Genomic DNA, 19,322 nt, shown 5'->3' with positions numbered 1-19,322 from the left:
AAAGATTTACTTTAGAATATCGATAATTCATAAATGAAATTAATAATTTGCATCAAATCAATGGAAATTTTCAATATTTTTTTTTTAAAAATAAATTTTTAATGAACGTACTACTTTTAAGCCTATTTTAGTAAAACTAAAAAAGGAAAATTATATATTTTTTACACGATATAGCTAACCTTTCGCACCTCCTCATTATCTCCTCTTTACAAGAATATTAATAAACACACATATATTAATATCAAAATATCTGATAGGAAAAAGGGTTTGTTAAGATGTGAAAACGAAGTAGAAAATTACTTATAAAATAAGTTCAGGGGTAATAGGACCTTAGTATAGTATAAGTGAGTCTCTGGGATTTCGAGCATACGTTGAGGGGGTACTTGTGCATTTTCCCAAAAAAAAAATATCTCTCACAAGCCAAGTGTAAGCCCTTCGAGCCCTAGATGAACTTCATTTTAATTAAGGGAATTTAAAATTTTATATTTATATATATATAAGCAAATTAATCATATCATATATTATATTTTTTCGAAAAAAAAAGAGGCAAAGATGAAAAGAAGGAAGTGACTCGGAGGAAGAAGAATATTGAGTGTTTCAAGCAAAAGATTAGCAATAATTAATCCTAATTAACCTACAAGAAATTAATTAAGATGAGTTAAAAATTGAACCAAGAAGAATGTCTTTCGGCTAATAGTGCTACTAATCATGACATGACTTATTTTATAGCATCCTTTAAATCTTGCTTCATCAAAGTTAAAATTAATTTTTTGAATGTTGTTTTATTTTTATAGTTAGATATTGTCGATGATTAACATAACATGAGCAGTGGCGTAGCTAGAAGTTTCACGAAGAATGTCCAAAAATATATATAAGTTAAAAAAAGTTGATGAATGGGTGCACTGGAAAATTTAAAATCGAACTACGTGATATTAATATTTTTTTTTTTATAAATAAACGTATTTTCAAGTTTCAAACTTACATTAATCTCTAGTGACGACAACAATATCGAGACATGAAAAATTGAAATAGAAACAACCGAGGTCTTCTTTTGTTATTAGAATTTTATTTCAAACTTTGATGAAAATAAATAAAAAGTTAAATTCATTGAAAATTCAATTAATCTAAGCTTACTAACTATTACGTTAGACAATTAAAGAAATAATAAAATACGAGCTCTTTAAAAAATGACTATAAAAAAAGAAAAAGAGTCATGCAGGGATTCGAATCTGCACCACAATATCTTATTGTATAAAGGGTGTCGAACGTATTAAATCTAACTATTTTGAACAAAATTTTACATAAATATATGATTGATTTTTCGACAAAGGATGTCTATATAACTCTATCCCTGAATATGAGTATTCGATTTTAAGGGAAAAACTTGATTGTTATAGTTTAATGTTCGTATAGAAAATAATGTGTATATATATAATAAAATAACAAAGCTAACAACTCTTATTAAGGTAAAGAAATAGAATGACCCAACAATGGTTTACGGCAGTAAGTTTGTTTCAATGGAAATAATACGAATGAAACTGTTTTTCTTTTAATTAAAGATTTTGAGTTTGAATTCTACATATAAAATTCTTTTTAATAGAAAATACTTCTCCTAAATAAGATAATTTTACGTAGCGTGAATCTAAATTAATTAAATTTAAATATTATATTAAACACTAAATTAAAAAAAATACTATCCATTTTATTAACCAAAAGACAAAATCACATGAAACCCTTATCTTCATCATCCTACTTTTGTGGTATAACCTAAAATATAAATTCAAAGGTCCCTTTTTCCTTATGATTCTTTTTGTCTAAGATACAAGGCTCATGTGGTAATCATTTTCCTAGTTAGATAAAAATATTATTATTATTATTATTATTATTATTATTATTATTATTATTATTATTATAAAAGACATCTTACCTAACAAATAGTTTGAAAATACCTAGGTGGACTACCAATGAGACTAATATTTGTACATATTATTCATAGGATAATATCATGGGAACTGAAATTATTTTAAAATTTAATTTTTGAGTTTTTTTTTTTGTATAAAATAAAAGTGAAGTAATTTATTATCCTTTTTTTCTTCAAATTTAAATATATCACTTATTATTATTGTTATTAATAATAATTTATTCATTTGTTTTAGTGGTTCAAATATTCACATCACTTGCAAAAAAAAATTGCCGGGAGAGAGTAACAAAAGTGAAAAGCAATGTTACTCTTTTTCTTTTTTCCAACATTACTTTTACCTTTTTCTTTTTCTTTTTTTGCTTTTACATTTCTCTATATTAATTAATATATGGTTTTAACAGATTTGAAAAATATTATTTAGAAATGAACAGCTTATGTTAAAGGATAAATTAAAATTAATCTTTTTTTTCTTCTTGATATATTGAAGTGAACAAGTTAAAGTTTTTTTTAAAAAATCGCAATGAACTAGTAAATGTGAATGGAAAGACTAATAATTTATATTCATTTGTTACATTTAATTAACCATCCACATTATTGGATGAATTATAAACACAACTAGAATTTTAGGTAATATTGCAAGAAAATAAAATAAAATAGTTTAGAATTTTAGGTAATATTGTTTTTGTTAATTATGTTTAGAGAATGTGTCCACACCACTAGTTTATAATTTGCTTTAATTATATCTAATCAAAGAACAAAGAAGGGAACATCCCATGAGAGTACTCTCCAACTATAAAAGGCCAATAATTTTTTTTGAATGCTAGGCAAATACATACATATATATATATTCTCAAATATAATTGAAGATTATTGGAGAAAGAGGGACAAAAAATGCAAATAATTGGGAAAGTGAATTGGAACAAAACAAGAAGCAAAAGTGTAAGGCTTGGGAAAAATTACATGCAAAGAGAATTATCATCATGTGATCATGCTTCTTCTTCTTGTTTATTATCATCATCATCATCACCAAGGTGGCTAGCTTTTTGGAGGAGGATAAAAATGCACAAGAAGAAAAGTTCCAATAATAATAATGATAATTTTTCTTGTGTATATGATGAAGAAACATATATGAAGAATTTTGATGGAGGAGAAGTTGGAAGAGTAGAGCCTGATAATCTTTATAGGTCTTTTTCAGCTAGATATGCTAGATCCTCTCGCAAGAAGGAATTTCTGGGCTTATAATACGAGGAAGAGACGAAATAGAATCAACTTGAATTCAGGAGTTAGGACTATGTCTATTCAAAGTCTTAGTGAAACACGGGATTTCTTATCTCAGGTCTTTTTCTTTAGTGAAAATTTGGTCGATTTAATAGTATTATTGGCCTATGTTGATTAATGTGATTGGATATTTGATACCCCTTTTAAGCTTTTGTGGTTGTAAATAAAGAGTTTATGCTTTTTTTTTTTTTTTTGCTTGGTTTAATCCAATTGGTCTTTGTTCATTAAATTTTGGCTTCTCATATATAACCAATATTTCAGTTCAGTAAACTCAAATCATCTCTTCCCCAGGAGAAAGAGAGAGAATCAAAGACTAGAAATGTCAACTTGGAGATGGCAATTTCTTTTTACAACTTTTTTTTGCAATATGTTTGGATTAAGAACCAATCACAGGAGCCCGATGAAAAATGACCATAACTATAACTGTCCTAAGATAACGAAGTTCATGATGGAGTAAGTTCTGACTCGGGCAAAAGACTCTCTCTCTCTCCCTTCGAGACTACGCGAAATACACACATGATAATGTCTTCCTGCTACATTTATGTTTATGAGCTTAACTGTGGGGTAATGATAATTAACCAAAGGTAGGAGGACTCAATGATTGAGAAGGTACATTCATAAATTTGATTGATGAGATAATCATAAGTCAATAGTCATAGTACATATGTTATTTCTATGATCAATTATTCTGTAAAAGCTTATTCTGCAGCTGGCTTATTGGCAGCATGTTTACATGCAACACTCTGATTTTGATTCTTTAACTCATCTCCAGCTACCAGAAAGAAAGCAGTGTGCCTGAAAAGCAAACCAAAAAAAAATGTACGGGGTTCTTTCAGTCTGCACAAGTGCATTTACTTGAGGTAAGTTCAAATAAGATCTAGCTTGTACCTGAAAAAGTTCATCATTTTAGTTTTGGAGTCTTCATCAATGTCTGTAACGCTGTCTAGTGCTTGTTGCATATGTTGTAGCCATCTATCAGCAGCCTTATGAGTGACTGGAAATGGGCGATGGCGTCCAATTAATGCTGGATGACCTGCATAAGGTTCAAGTAAGGTCCTTACAGCTTTTCAAACTACAAAAAGCATCAAGTAAGAGAAATGAGACTACTTAAGATATAATGTAGAGGAGAAACTTGAAATTCTACATCCAACTAACTTGTCCACCAATCATTTCAAGAAAGTATTATTGACATCACATTTCCAGATCATCTCATCACATGGCAGGAAGAAAACTTGAGTTGGGAGTTTCGATTAGCTTTTAAACCTCAAATACCTACAGCTCAACCATATCAAACACTGAGCAGTTGGACGTTGATTTGCTGATGGCCTTCCTAACGGTCCTCACCATAGGAGTCCCAACTCAGCCCCAAGAAGCTTATTTTATCAATATTTTAAAGTACTGCTCTTTCTTTGTTTGTTTTTCTTTTCTGGATTCACAAGTGGTCGAAAGCATTTGTTAAGCAGAATGGGGAAAGTTTTCTGAGTTTTGGCAGATACAGAAGAAAAATGGAATAATCTAGTGCACAAATAGCACAAACTGTTGACCAAAACCTTCAAGCAATTAACAAGCCTATCACAGTGGCAGAGGAGATTTCATTAGACACAAAAGATCAATCATTACCGATCTAGCAAAAGTCTTCAAAGCCACCATCGTGCAGATAAGAACGCAGTGTAGTAATGGCTAAATTGAAGAAGTAGTTGATTTGCAATAGATATGTGTTAACTGATTACTTGGTTGATTGGGTAATAACTAATTCTTTTTATGATCTAAGACAAGAACAAGAAAATTAGTAGGGATGAGGATGGATCCAAGCAAATCTATTTACTATCTTCTAGCTGAGAAAGATAATAGGGACATAAGTGCTCCTGGTTAGTAAATAGCAACAACAGTGGTGACACGAGCTAAAAGAGGGACAAACTAGTAGAGTGTAAATATTGATTCGATGACCTGACCTAATTATTTCTGCACTTGAGGAAAGCTTAGGAAAACATTGTTGGAAATTAGTCGTGTTGTAATATGATTCGATTATCTGACCTCATTAATTCTACAGTGTCAAAGGTGAACATGTAGGAAAACACTCTTTTGGAGTTTTAAGAGCAACGGCCAATTAAAATTCTTATCTTAGTGAAGGACGCAGATGAAGAAAATATGAAAATATGTCTAATTTTAGAGAGAATAACTTTATCACTAACTATGGAGAAAGAAATATTAAAAGAAACCACATCAATCAAGTTTCAAAACCACTACAAATTGTTGCTTTGGATGCAAAGATGAAAATGTGAAGTTTTCATGTTTTCTTATTTCCTGTCCAACTCACTAAAAAATTCATCTATAACATATTAGAAAAGGACAAGCAATAATAGTTTCGCAAACTATTTTTATTATTTACTTCCATCCTCTTCAAAACAGCACAGGATGGCTAAGCTGCATCTCTTAGTGTTTTGGTGACTTCCCTGAAAGGCTCTCTAAGCAAAGGCGAAGGCCTACTTTAGATCTACCTAGCCCAATCCTACTAAGATATTTCCCTTATTAATCCAACAAAAAAGTTCTCATCTGTTCCTTTCTTTTCTAAAAAAAATCAAAACAAAAGAAATTGGATATTTTATCTTCCAAAACACTGCCTAACCTTCCCAATAGCGAAAATGGCCCTGGAAAAAGAGAAGAGAAATAACTAGCATCAAAAACTACCTTTTATGTTGACAATATAGGTAAACAAACACTTAAAATTGGCCTCAGCTGGCAAGTAACATCTAGACACTTCAACTTGATCTCAACTGGCAACTACACACTCCAAACTCGTCCCAACTGTGTCTTGTGGATACCTGACGCTGACGTGGCTCATAAATTTTGAAGGTGCCTAGATGACCAGTTTGTAAGTATGAGTTGGAGGGTTCAACTGACACAGTGAAGATAAAGCAGTTGAGATGTCTAGATGTGCATACTCAAAGTTGAAGCATTTACTTGCCAACTAAGGCAAAGTTTGAGTGCTTGTTTATGTATTAAGCCTTATATGTTTAACGACTTGATCAATGAATCAAGAACTGGACATTTATTAACAGACTGAAAATCTCCTGTCATGTTATCCTTAAACAGGAGTTTTCATGGTATAATTACGGAACACTTAAGCTGTTCCATTCTCTGAAAGAAAAGAGTCATTACAATCTGTTTCCACACTGATACTTATATGAACTTTCTTATCCTATAATTATTTTCCTTCCCCTTAGTGATACTTTGCTGTTGAGAATTCAGAAGTAACAAAAACGCACTAAGATGGCATGAGAATAGTCATCAAAATAGTGTTTTATGGTCAAAGACTCCAAAAAAGTGACCAGCATTAATAAATCCTGAACATCTGTAGTACACCAAAAATTTAGGAAACAGGACAAAGGCACTCTAAACTCCCCAAATGGGATTTTACAAAGCAAGCTTGCTGACAGTTTCTTTCTCCACTACTAAACTAATTAAAATGCCAAGAAATTTTCATTCTCAAAAGGTTGTGGCATCCAGTAATACAAAGAATCCTTCTTATTTCATTTGCAATTTCGGTCTATGTCGTATTGCTAGTTGGCGAGTTTATAAGAGGATGGTGAAGGGCTTAGTTCAAATCACTCCCACAACTTTGTTACTTTTCTTTTCACATGGACTGTATTGTTTATTCAGATTGCTTAATCAAGACAATGTTGTGGACACTCAAAAGGAAGAAAAACTTAGCCTACAAGTGGCATGTTACCAACATCACATGCTCTGGACAAATAAACGTTGAAGAATATTATAAAAAGGGAACCATTTTGAAAAGACAAAGGTTTATTTCGATCACAAATAATCTTTATTGCCGATATCAAAGCAGTTAATTTTGTGCTTTCCAATCTCAATAAAAAAATTTGAAGGTTCAGTTGGAAGTTTATGAGAGAAAATAGATTCAATCTCAAGAATTGAGGTCGCCATAAAATAGCACCACAATAGACGGATATATCAGGTAACACTTGCTTACCTTTTCGCTCCGAGTACAAAGGAGGCCCTCCCATTCTCTGTACAAAGAATTCATATTGATTCCTAATGGCATCTTCTTTACTTGAATTAGAGAAAATTGATCGAAACCACTCTTCCTCATCATCATACACCCTAATTTCAATTTCAGAAACAAGAGTCAAATATCTTCCCTCAAGAAAGGTAAACCATTACAACAACAACATACCAAGTAAAAAATCTCAAAATGGGGTCTGTGGATGATAGAGTGTATGCAGACCTTACCCCTACCTCATGGAGGGTAGAGAGTCCAGACCTTACCCCTACCTCATGGAGGGTAGACTGAATGTAGACCTTACCCCTACCTCGTGGATGTAGAGAGGTTGTTTCCCAAATAAAGCAAATCAAAGTAATGATGTAAAAGAAGAACAGCACTTAAGAAAACATGACAACTAATAGTACATGCAAGGAACAGTGACAACAACATAGTGGGATCACCTAAACGTAGTAAATAATAGATGACAACATATGCCAAAAGCCAGAAACTACACAAATAAGGCTAATACTACGATAGACACGATGCTCTAGACTACCATCAAGCCATATCCCGTCGAAAAATAAGACAATGCTCAACTATCTACTAACCTTCTATCATAATTCGCAACCTCCGTACCTCCTATCATAGAAGAGAAAAGTGCAACCACTCTATCAGTCAACCTCCATTTCAAATAAGTAATATGAAGACAACTTTGCCAACTTATCCGCAGTATGTTTAAACCGCCAATTGATTCCTTGAAAACAATGATTCGAGAGACATTGCCTACCCTCCCACCCCAAAAAAACCAACCACACACACTCAGAAAAAAGGACACAATAACCTTATTTTTGAACCACCCAAAGGAGCGCTTTGAACAAGTATTAATGAAATATAAAGTCTAATCTTGATTTTCTGAAACAAAAACAAGATGTCTTCCCTCATGAGGGTAAGCTATCTGGGAAAAAAAGTAAGCAAATCCAACAATTACAATAATCACTAACTTCATTCCAAACAAGTAAACTAAATACAAAATCCAAAATTTCAGAATCCTGCTTATATTATTCACAGTAACTTCTATCACTAATCAGTTTCCTTAACGTCTAAGGATGTACTAACACAACAAAAGATTCAACAAATCAAGGATCCCTGTAACACCTCTTTTGCAAATGTAACAGGACAAATACAGTTCAGTGCTTCTACAAAGTGATTATAATAACTAGTCATTGCACTAGTAGAGAAAAATGATTAGATTGGTCATTGTACTAGCAGCTCCTACAACCCTCCCATGTCGGTACCATCTCCTTTTTTACCAGCTGAGCTGCCAAATCAACCCTTTGCGGCGCTTGCTTCCTAGCTAGAACTCACACAGCTCAAACATCATAAATGAGAACTAGGCATAGTCTGACTCCTTAGCACAGAGAACAAGAGTACGATACTTTACTCGAGAAGAACAAATAGTTAAGTGAGCAATCACACATACAGAACTTCCTTACCAAACAGTAAAAAGGAAATAAAAGAAGAGAGAACCAAATTGTTAATATAATCAATGATTCATAAGTCCTTACTAATCCCACCCACCACAAACAAAATTAATAAAACATATTTACCTTCAGATTGACTCACAAAACAGAAAGCCCAACAGTAATTCAATTCAACCAAAAACAAATTTTGTTAAATACCCATTAAAGAAAACTGAATACTCATCAATAAAAAACATTTCTTTTTAACATAATCATCAGAAGGATGAACCTGTTGTAGAAATTGGTAGAGAGATTGATGAAAGCCTGAAGACCAAGTTTTTCAAAGAGATTGGTTTCATCAATGGCGAATGCATCATTCGGGTCAACCCCACTCCATTCCGACGCCTTCTGCTGCAATGATTGCATTTTTTTTTCTTCTTTTGCTTTGCTTCACTCTTTGTTGGCAATGGCTGCTGAGTGCTGAGAGAGTTGAAGAAGGTGGAGAGCGCCTTTATATACGAGCTTATGGCGGTCGCGTGGATTACACGCCTTTTCGTCTGAAAGTGGGACTTTGTAGGGCCATGTTAAATAGTGACATGGCAAATTGAAGAAATATGAATGGAGGGTTCTCCAATTTTTTTAAAAAAATAAATTTTGGAGGAATCTGATTCCAGTTTTGCTAAATTCATTTTTAGATACGCAAAAATATCTTTTCTTTAACCAGAAATAATTTTCACGAAAAAAAATTATATATGGAATATAATGTTTGAATAAGCTAAAAAAATAACAAGTTTTAGGCAGAACTAGAGTTGTCATGGGCTAGTCCACTTCATTTTGATTAGCAAAAATTAGTAAACTAGTCAAAATAAATAACATATTTAGTAAAAATATCCATACTTTATAAATATTAGCAATAATGTCAAAAATGTCATTATTTTAAGAAATTTATGTGTCCCAATTTTCTTCCTATTTTATCTCTCTTTTTCAATTAATTCTATATATATATCCTTTTTTTTAAAAAAAAATCATTCTCTCTCATATTTATCTTTTCAAATTGTTAATTCTCTCTCCCATTTAATTTTTTTTTCTCTCATGGTTATCTTTTTTTATTTTCCTCCAACATTCAAGTTGCAAATATCTTTTTGCCATATATTTTGGTTGTTTTTTTAATTCAAAGTTGAATCAACAAGAATCCCTTTAATTAAAGTTTTTCTAATTTTTATCCTATTTTCAGATTTCTTTTCTAATTTTATTTTTGTTTAAATCTTAAAAAAATGGTGTTTGTATTTTTCAATTTTCGTTATGATTTACTCTCCAATGGCTGAATCCAAGAGGCTTACTAGAGGTATTCATCTTAATCAACCGATTTCTGGTGATTTTTCATCCTTTAATTTATTTATTACTTAACAAATAGTGTATAATGTATGATCCGCTGCTAAAATGAGGGAAGAAAGAGAGTAAGAACATTTACAAGACTCATTGGTGTGCAAAACCTTCCTCAAATTCAGAACGCAAATGTAGAATCTTTGTCTACTCGTGAGGATCTTGAAAAAGACAACGAAGATCGGATAGTTGTCGAACAATTTTCTATTAGTTTGTTTTGTATTTATAGTTATTTTTTAGAATTTGGTATGCTTTCTTAATTTGTATTCAAATCACTATGTATATTATCAATATTTGTATTTATTAAAAATTTCATATTGCATGGTTTATGAATCTTGTATTTGTCCCTAATTTGTATTCATCCAAATGTATGTCAACTAGTTATGTATTTTATTTATAAGAAGAACAACTTTTTATTAGTTTATTTGTATTCGAATAAAAATACAAATAATAGACATATTGGAGTGAATACGACTTAGAAAAGGAAACAAGATTTTGAAAAGAAAAATAAATACACAGTGAAAAATATATACGAATACAAATGTATTTCTTAAGTAGCTACATTTTATTTGACATACATATTGAAATGAATACAAACTAATAAAGGTATGTCAAATGAATTTGACCTTTTTTTCTAATTTGTATTTATTTTAAAGGTATGTCAACTAGGTATGTATTTTATTTAAGAATAAGTACACCAAATATTCAATTATTTCTTTTCAATTTTATATTTCATTCACTTTTTCATCATACTAATTTTTTGTATTTTATATATTATTATACAAAATTCTAAATAAAAACTAGATTAAATAGAAATACAAATAAAATACATATTGAAATGAATACATACAGGATTTTTGAAGAAAAAATAACTATATATGAAAAAAATATATGAAAATACAAATATATTTCTTAAATGACTATATAGATAGATTCGCATACCTATTGGAATGAATACAAACTAATAAAAAACTATAATAAATATAAATAGAATATATTGGGAATGAATATAATTTTAAAAAGGTAAAAATTCTGGAGAAAAAAAATTTAAATTTTATTTGAAAATGTAACAGATGAGAAAATTAAGGATGCTTGTCTTTTTTTGAAATATTCCCCCCTTAATTTTCTCCTTTTTGTTATTAAATAATTATATTCTTTAATTAAAAATAAATAATAAAAATATAAATAAGATACATAACAAATTAAAATGACATTTTTACTAAATATTGAAATTGTTGCTAATGAGTCTTCTTAAATGCTAAAATATTGATATTTTGAAAAATTTCCCTTTTGATTAATTTATACAGATTTTGATATTTTACTGATCAGGTCAAGCTAACCCATTTTTTGTGTGGGCTAGAAAACGATCGGCCCAACCCACAAGTGTGGCTTGTTGGGTCAGCCTACTTTTTCAAAAATTATATTTTTTTATAATTATTAAATATTTTAAAATATTATCATAAATATCGACAAAATAATATTACATTATGTTAATATTACTACTTGTTAATCAAATCAATAAATAAAATTATCTTTATAATATTTATTAAATTTTATTTTCAAGTAAAAATATAAATATCTAAATAAAAATATTATCTACTTATTTTGAGTTTGAACTCTCTTTAATATTAAATTTTAATATTATATTATATTTTTTAATTAATAATTTATTGGCCCACAAGCTGACGATACTGATATTTCTCAAACCACAATATTTTTTTGACACATGTAAAAGTGATCGGTAAGCTTATTTAGATTGAACTAAAAAGTCATTTTCTTAAATGGACTGTAAAAATTTTAACTCAAACCTACTATATTTTGAATTATGTCAAACTAGCCCAATAAACCTAACTCATATTGACGACCCTAGACAGATTGAACTCAATTGGCCTTGTACTTGATTCAGATTATTAATTAAATTTTTCTACCTTTGAACACTTAAATTTAATAAAACACAATCTTTTATTCAAGAAATGTGATACGAAGGCATCTTAAATTAAAAGTTCTTTTATCTGTTTTCATTTTTTTATTTTCTGATAACCACAAGGCAAGAGGGGGGATGGGTGCCTGATAAACTGTGGGCCAGATGATTCCCATAGTTTTTGGCTTTCTAGGTGCAGACATTGTGAGGTAACAAAATATATTTATAGATGCATATGAAATTTTTTTTTAAATATATTTTTTCATATGAAAATTTTATAAGTTTTAAAACTATTAAAATAATCTCAATATTTATTTAATCTTATCAGATAAATAAAAAAATATAAAATTACATAATAAATTATTATAAAGCTAGTTGTTCTCCACTTAAGTACTTGATTCAATCTAACATTCACTTCTCTTCGATATAATTGAGAAAAAATGAAACATTTTTAATAGGTTCTTCAAAATTTTATTACTCCACAATTATGAAGTGTAAGTTAAAGTGACTATATATTGGTGAGAATAATAAATTTTATATCGGTGAGAATAATAAATTGTAAAAAGTAATATGTAATTATAAATTTTAGTTAAATATGAAATCAATGGTTAGTAGATACAAATGTGGAGTTGTTTTAATAAAATATAAACTCATTAATTAATTTTTGTATTAAAATATCTCAAATCATAATATGTATTCTCATATGATTCCACATCATGATTTTTGGAGAATATAGAATCACATCTCATGATATGAAATCATGAGATGGAATCAGCGTAAAATTGCATGTCCAAACGCTGATTCCATCTCACGATATCATATCGTGATATGTTATCGCATGGTCAAACACCTATTTAAAATAGAAAAATAATTTAAGATTTATGGTCTAAAATAATATATATATATATATATATATATATATATATATTATATTAGAATAAAATAGACATTAAAAAGTTAATTACTCATTATATATATATATATATATATATTATATTAGAATAAAATAGACATTAAAAAGTTAATTACTCATCATAGTGTATATGTCATCATTTGAAATCGAACAAAAATCATTTTAAAAAAAAAGTAATTTCTTTTATATTTATGGTCTAAAGATGAACCTGTAACTGTAAATACAGAAATTTCAATTAAGTTACTATTTCTTTATATAGAGTAGACTCAAAATAAGTGTCACATACGTGCGAAGCATATGTGGGCATGCATTCTGCCTTGTCATAATTGCATTATGATTTTGACACAAATGTAGTGTAGCACAATCTCACAACAAGTCCATTTTTCAGATCTGGTGAAGCTACAAAAAATTGGATATCTTTCTGTGCTTTTTTTTTTTGGGGGGGTGGGGGGGTTTGGGGGGACGCATATTAAGAAGGAAAAGAAGCAAAATGTTTCTCAACACAAGGGAAAAAAACAGACAACAATTTCATCAAAGATGATACAGCTATTATTAAGATCATCCTCCAGCCAGGAAAAACTTTACCAGCCAAGCTTTTGTGCTATTGAAAGGCCACATACGACTGTTATTGAGTAGATACTACAATCCATAAACACTGCACCCATAACGTTTTGCAATAACAATCCCAGCTCCAGAGCCTTTCCAATTTGATCAACCATACCAGCGCCAGGGATACCGTTTGCTGCTGCTTTTTGATTCCTCTGTGACCCAGCTTCTTCTGCGAGAAGGCGTGCAATAACAATCGATATGTTGGTCAACATCAGTAGCAGAAGAGGTCTGAAAAATATGACCAACTTGAAGAAGTGGCTGTCATAGGACAAAAGAACCAAAATGGCAGCCACGAGGGAAAAGTTGAGGCGGATACTCTCAGAAGCTGCAATTGCAGAACTTATTTTATTTGGGGCGAAAATGTTGTGATAGTTGCTCTTCAGTTTTGAAAATCGACCCCCATCAGAAGCAGAAAGGCTTGGAGGATTTACAGTAGATGAATCCGCATATAAATGATCTTTGTCATCAAGATACAAGGCAGGTTCACTTGTTGATTCAATGTTTGACTCACATTTTCGCATAAATGGAGTTGTTCTGCTTTTGCCATCAGATCCTTCATGCTCACCAGGCTGAATTCCATGATCACCATCAAACAACAATGGTCTAGAGCCCTCGCTCCCACTAATAGAAACTGTGAAGTAGCAATAAGTGAGTGACAAGTACAATAAGCACTCTCCTTAATAGAAACTGCCAAGTAGCAATAAATGATTAACCAGTCTAATAAGGACTCTCCTGAATTCAAACAGTAAAAGAACTCCCAAGAAAGGAAAGACACAAGAATGTGAAAGCACCAATGTCATGCTTCACATGCCTACTTTTTAAACCACAGTTAAGAGAATATATATCTGTCAGCAAGTCTAGTATCTATAAATAATACAATCTAACTCTTACAATATAGGCATTAAAAACAACAGCAAACAATGTAACACTAATAACACAAGCACTATAAATCACATCGCCATGACATTTAACTCTCAACAAACTCACATATTCTTTCCTTCCAACAACAACATACCCCGTGCAATCCCACAAGTGGGGCCTGGGGAGGGTAGGATGTACGCAGGCCTTACCCCAACCTTCGATATTCTTTCCTTCACATTGAACAAAATTGAATTTTCTAACAAAAGGTTATAGCAAGATTTTCTGTCCCCAGAGATGGGGGAAGGTGGTACCTCAGTTGCTTAAAATTTTCAATTATAGAATGAGTTGGGGACCAAGACCTTCGACTTGGAACATTTTATTTCTGACTAAGCAGGCCTCTAGCAGACTCATTGACAGGTTTATAGTCCACGGCTCCAAGCTAACAAAAAAGAAGCTGTAGGAATGTGAGGAAGCAACTGCTAAGCACTGATGGGGTTGGGAAGTGTATTTAGATTCTCTTTTTGATCTTCTCTAATATAGATCTGAAAATCATTATAATCAGATCAATGCAAAATTTTTGTGGTAAAGGAAGTTCACAGATATGATATGATGGTATTTATCCTCAATGATTGGGAGCAGGATTATCTACAGGACATATTGTATTGTTGTGAGGGTGGAGATACAGCAGACACTGATTGCCTGAGGCTAGCCCTTGATTTTGACTCTCTAAAGCAAGAATCGAAAAGCCTTCCCCTATGATCAATGTAAGCCATCAGGAAAAACTCAACAAATCAACAAGGAGAAATCACTAAAGAGACTGGTCTAATTGTCATGATCTCTCTCTCCCCCTCTCGTTTTTTTTTTTCATGTCAAGGGAAACCCGTAGCTGCTACCCTTTTGGGTGAACACAAGGTAAAACCCTGTTCCTATGCAATAGCTCGAAAACCAAATAGGAGAGGTAACCCCCACTAGGTAAGCCCGATGTGACGAGCTCGACCCAGAAGGCAAACCTCTTGCTTTCCCTGGAAAAGGGTTTCGAACTTGAGACCTCCAACATGGAAGTCTCAATTGGTTTATCAGTATCACAATTTCTGATTTATAAGCCTGAATAGTGGATACTAACTATCATAGCCACCAAATATGCAATGGTTTATAATTGTTTCCAAGTCAAGCTGTGAATCAAGGATACAACTCTAAATGCATTTTCAAAACTCTTTCATTTATACAGCCTTTAAAGGAAACATCACCATCATTTATTTTTATTAATATCAAGCTGAAAGATAAATACTCCTCCAACCCTAATTGTATGTCTTTGATAGCGTCTCAATTATTAAACTTATATATCTTTGGACCATAGTTTTTTATACATTTCTTAGTATTTTTGCTGCGAAAGAAACTATACTAGCTTGTGTGTACCTCGATTAATTTCATGGGGTACCTGCTCCCTCTAACCAATTCAGGTACCAAGATAACTCTATTCATCAAGGCTTGAACAGATGGAAATAAATCACCAACTGTTTTAACCTCCTCTGTGCTTCGAATCAATTTTCAAATTGAACCTTTTACAAATCAAGTCATGTGGGAAGATTGAGCAAAACTAACAAGATTTGTGCAATATTCTGTATATGTAAACCTTATCTAAAAAAATCCCTTCCACTTGTGAAAGTCGTCAATTTAGCACTATCCTGTAGAATACTAGAGTAAATACTGGGATTTTTTTATGTCAAGTGGCAGGAGTATATGATGAAAACCACTTCTTTCTAAAGCTAAAACAGCAAAAAGAAAAGAGTAGGATTCATGGGGCTTGAAGCAATAAAGCAAGTAAAAGCACACTTCTCTGAGATGAAAGGCTCCATTTACAGAACATAAAAAATATTGAACATCTATGAACGCAGTCCTACAATAATTGTAATTAAATTAACTAATTTCACCACCCAATACAGAACAATGCAGATAACAATCCAACTCTCCAAATTGAAATTTAAAGAACCAATAACTTCACGGTGGGACCATTTTGCAAGTCATTGTTTCAAAGCGCCATGCTTTCTCATTACCCGATGACTCCTCACTTGCTATATGTTGCTTCATCGCTTTAAGCAACAAAACAAGAGCTTTTAATAACACTGACCTATTCCATTGGACACAAACTAGGTAATGCTAACACCATTTCACTAGATGTGTTCTAAGAAAAAGTACACATAACAAAACACTATACTTCAACGGTTTGAACTAGAGACCCTTACCATCGCCACCTTGACCTGACCCAACAATCAATAGGACAATTAGCCAGTCAAAAAGTGGAGCCAATATATGTACAGATACATCAATTGCTAGTTTTCCAGTCTTCAAAATTCTAATTGGAAAAGCAAATAATGCAAAATATTTAAATAGAAATATTAACCAACGGCGGCAAACAATTCAGATTGTAAGATGTAAGGAGGAGAGTACCAGGAGAGGATTGGTTAGAAGGAAGATGATTTTCAGAAATCCAAGTAGGGCAAGAGGCGGTGTGCAAATGACGAGTTTCCGATCCCGATCCAGTTTCCGATGGTAGAGTTGGGATCCGGCCGGTAATTAGAGCTAATCGGTCATTTCCCCGTTCAACAATACGACGTCGTCGGGTATCTCTGCCGCTCGTCGCCATTATTATCCTTTTCGTATCTGTGACAAGAGCTGTTCCCTTCGTATTCAAGTTGTGCTTGCATTTCTTTTCTTATAATAATAACTATATATATATATTACTATAATACAATAAATAAATATAAATTTATAATCTTCATTTTTCTGTATTACTACACTTATATCCCCAATGCGGGAATTGCATATTTACTACTTTTATCTTAAGTATCAAACGAGCGAATAAATAAATTTAGCATTAACAAGTAAATATATTTTAGATTCGAACTCATATTTATGTTTTTAAAATTTTTATATATATATATATATATAAATGCTTAAATTTGTATATAAAGTTAAATAAATACATACATAAGAATTTTATATGATAATTTACATGTATTATGTCACGTAGAACTTATGTGTATATTTTTTAAACTTTATACAAGTTTAAGCATTTATTTATTCACATTCAAAGTTGAAGGACATAAATATGAAACGGGGATAAAGTTAAATGACATATTTATATATTATGTCGATAGATTTTGAGGACGGAAGAATATTTTTTGTAAAAATCTCTTAGATAACCATTCAACTAGTAGTTATTATATATGATAATAGTTATTATCTAAGAATCTAACATTTATTTTTTTATGATTAAAAAATTAACTCAGCATTATTTGACAATTGAGTTCAGCTAGAACATGGATCAGTTTGGATCGGTTATTAATCAAAATTAGAATCAAACTAATACAATCAGTTTTTAAATTTCTGTAACCAAATCAAACCAAACGAAGAAAAAATATTATTATTGGTTTGGTTCGATTTTATTTTGCTTGTTTTGGTTTGAAAGTACGTAATAAATTTGTTGAGAACATAAACATCTCAATAGAAACACACACCTAGTACATAAATAATTCAACTATGGATTCAATTAAGCAATATTAAAGTTACTATTACACAAATAATTCGATTCAATCAAGAGAAAGTGTGACTATGTGATGTAAGGTACGATAGGTAAAGATAAAATAATGGATTTTGATAGACTTGGTTTTGAGATTTTAATAGTTGGATTAAAATTCAAATATTGAGCTAGAGAAAATGATAATATTAAACACTTAAGTTGATAAAAATTTAACAAAATATTTTAATTTTGAATAACATATAAATTAATTATAAAATTTATATATATAATTTATCGATTTGATTTAATTGTTTTAGTAATAAAATCAAATCAAATAATATAAATTTTCAAATCTAACCTAACCATCTTTTAACGTGAACAAGGAAAATACCTAAAAAAAAATAAAAATGTCAGAAGTGGGATTTGAACCCACGCTCTCTTACGAGAACCAGAACTTGAGTCTGGCGCCTTAGACCACTCGGCCATCCTGACTTGTTGATTTAATTTATTTTATTTTTATTATTTATATATAAATCCATTACAGATCTCCATAAGAAATAAGAGAGTATACTTCTATTTTACTAATTTGCCTTTAAACTCTTTTAAATGAAAAAAGTACATTCTATTTATTTATGTGTTTTACAAATTACAAAAAAATCAATAAATATGTCATAAAGTAATAAACTCATGATTAACAGAGTATAATTAATCAGTAACATACCGTATATTCTAATTTAAGTTTTTCTTGCACTTAACTTTTTTTATCCAAAATCTTTCTAAACTAATAGTTTAGGAAAAAAGAAACTAATCGTGAAAAATTTTTTGGAGCTAAAAATTTCTACATGAAAATTACTTGAATCTGATATGAAATATAATATTTATCACCTAAAGTTCCATTTAAGAAAACTACTTGAATATGATTTGGAATATAATATTTCTCACCTTAAGTTTTACTTGTGAAATTACTTGAATCTTATATGAAATATAATATTTCTCAACTAAAGTTCCATAAAAGAAAAACAATTTGACATGCTTAAATCTTAAAGTTCTCCGGACTTGAATATTTTGTAGCTCAAGATTAGTGTTATTCAGTCCTTACGAGTTACAACATGAAAAAGCACCTAAAACTTTCAACGAGCTTATCAGTACTATTGAGAGGGCATATTGAGTTTTTTTTCAATAGTAATGTCCAATCACATTTGAATTGTGCAAACAAGGTTTTGTTAAGCACAATATGTGAATCTGAATTGATACAAGAAGTATTCACTTCAATTGATTTTAGCTAATTTGTAGACATGGTTGTAAATTATTATTTACCCTAGATTTTAATTGAAACTTAGCAAGTGCCGTGCAATTTGTATTAACTAGATACCTTTCTCTTTTACAAGAATGCATTTATATTTGCAACAACACTAAGGTTAAAGAAAAAGAAAATCTTAACCTACTTTATATT

At 30.8% G+C, this 19,322-nt stretch overlaps 2 protein-coding genes and 1 non-coding gene across 3 annotated transcripts; all 3 read right to left on the bottom strand.

The window, feature by feature from the left end:
- Positions 1-3,800: 3,800 nt before the first annotated feature.
- On the bottom strand, positions 3,801-9,268 carry LOC101255613 (group 2 truncated hemoglobin 3-2). The gene is made up of 4 exons (XM_004245203.4): positions 8,952-9,268; positions 7,191-7,321; positions 4,088-4,232; positions 3,801-3,994 (listed from the first exon to the last, which is right to left on the bottom strand). Exons 1-4 carry the CDS (start codon positions 9,086-9,088, stop codon positions 3,898-3,900), a joined length of 510 nt encoding a protein of 169 aa, XP_004245251.1. The 5' UTR covers positions 9,089-9,268; the 3' UTR covers positions 3,801-3,897.
- A 3,840-nt stretch (positions 9,269-13,108) lies between these two features.
- On the bottom strand, positions 13,109-17,079 carry LOC101255319 (uncharacterized). The gene is made up of 2 exons (XM_004245202.5): positions 16,798-17,079; positions 13,109-14,119 (listed from the first exon to the last, which is right to left on the bottom strand). Exons 1-2 carry the CDS (start codon positions 16,991-16,993, stop codon positions 13,461-13,463), a joined length of 855 nt encoding a protein of 284 aa, XP_004245250.1. The 5' UTR covers positions 16,994-17,079; the 3' UTR covers positions 13,109-13,460.
- A 1,198-nt stretch (positions 17,080-18,277) lies between these two features.
- TRNAL-CAA (transfer RNA leucine (anticodon CAA)) lies at positions 18,278-18,361 on the bottom strand. Its single transcript has one exon. It is a non-coding gene; the product is annotated as a tRNA-Leu (tRNA).
- Between the last annotated feature and the right edge of the window lie 961 nt (positions 18,362-19,322).

This window comes from Solanum lycopersicum, chromosome 8 (genome assembly GCF_036512215.1).
Source record: "Solanum lycopersicum chromosome 8, SLM_r2.1".
Classification (NCBI taxonomy): domain Eukaryota; kingdom Viridiplantae; phylum Streptophyta; class Magnoliopsida; order Solanales; family Solanaceae; genus Solanum; species Solanum lycopersicum.
This window is presented reverse-complemented; position numbering and strand designations above follow the sequence as displayed.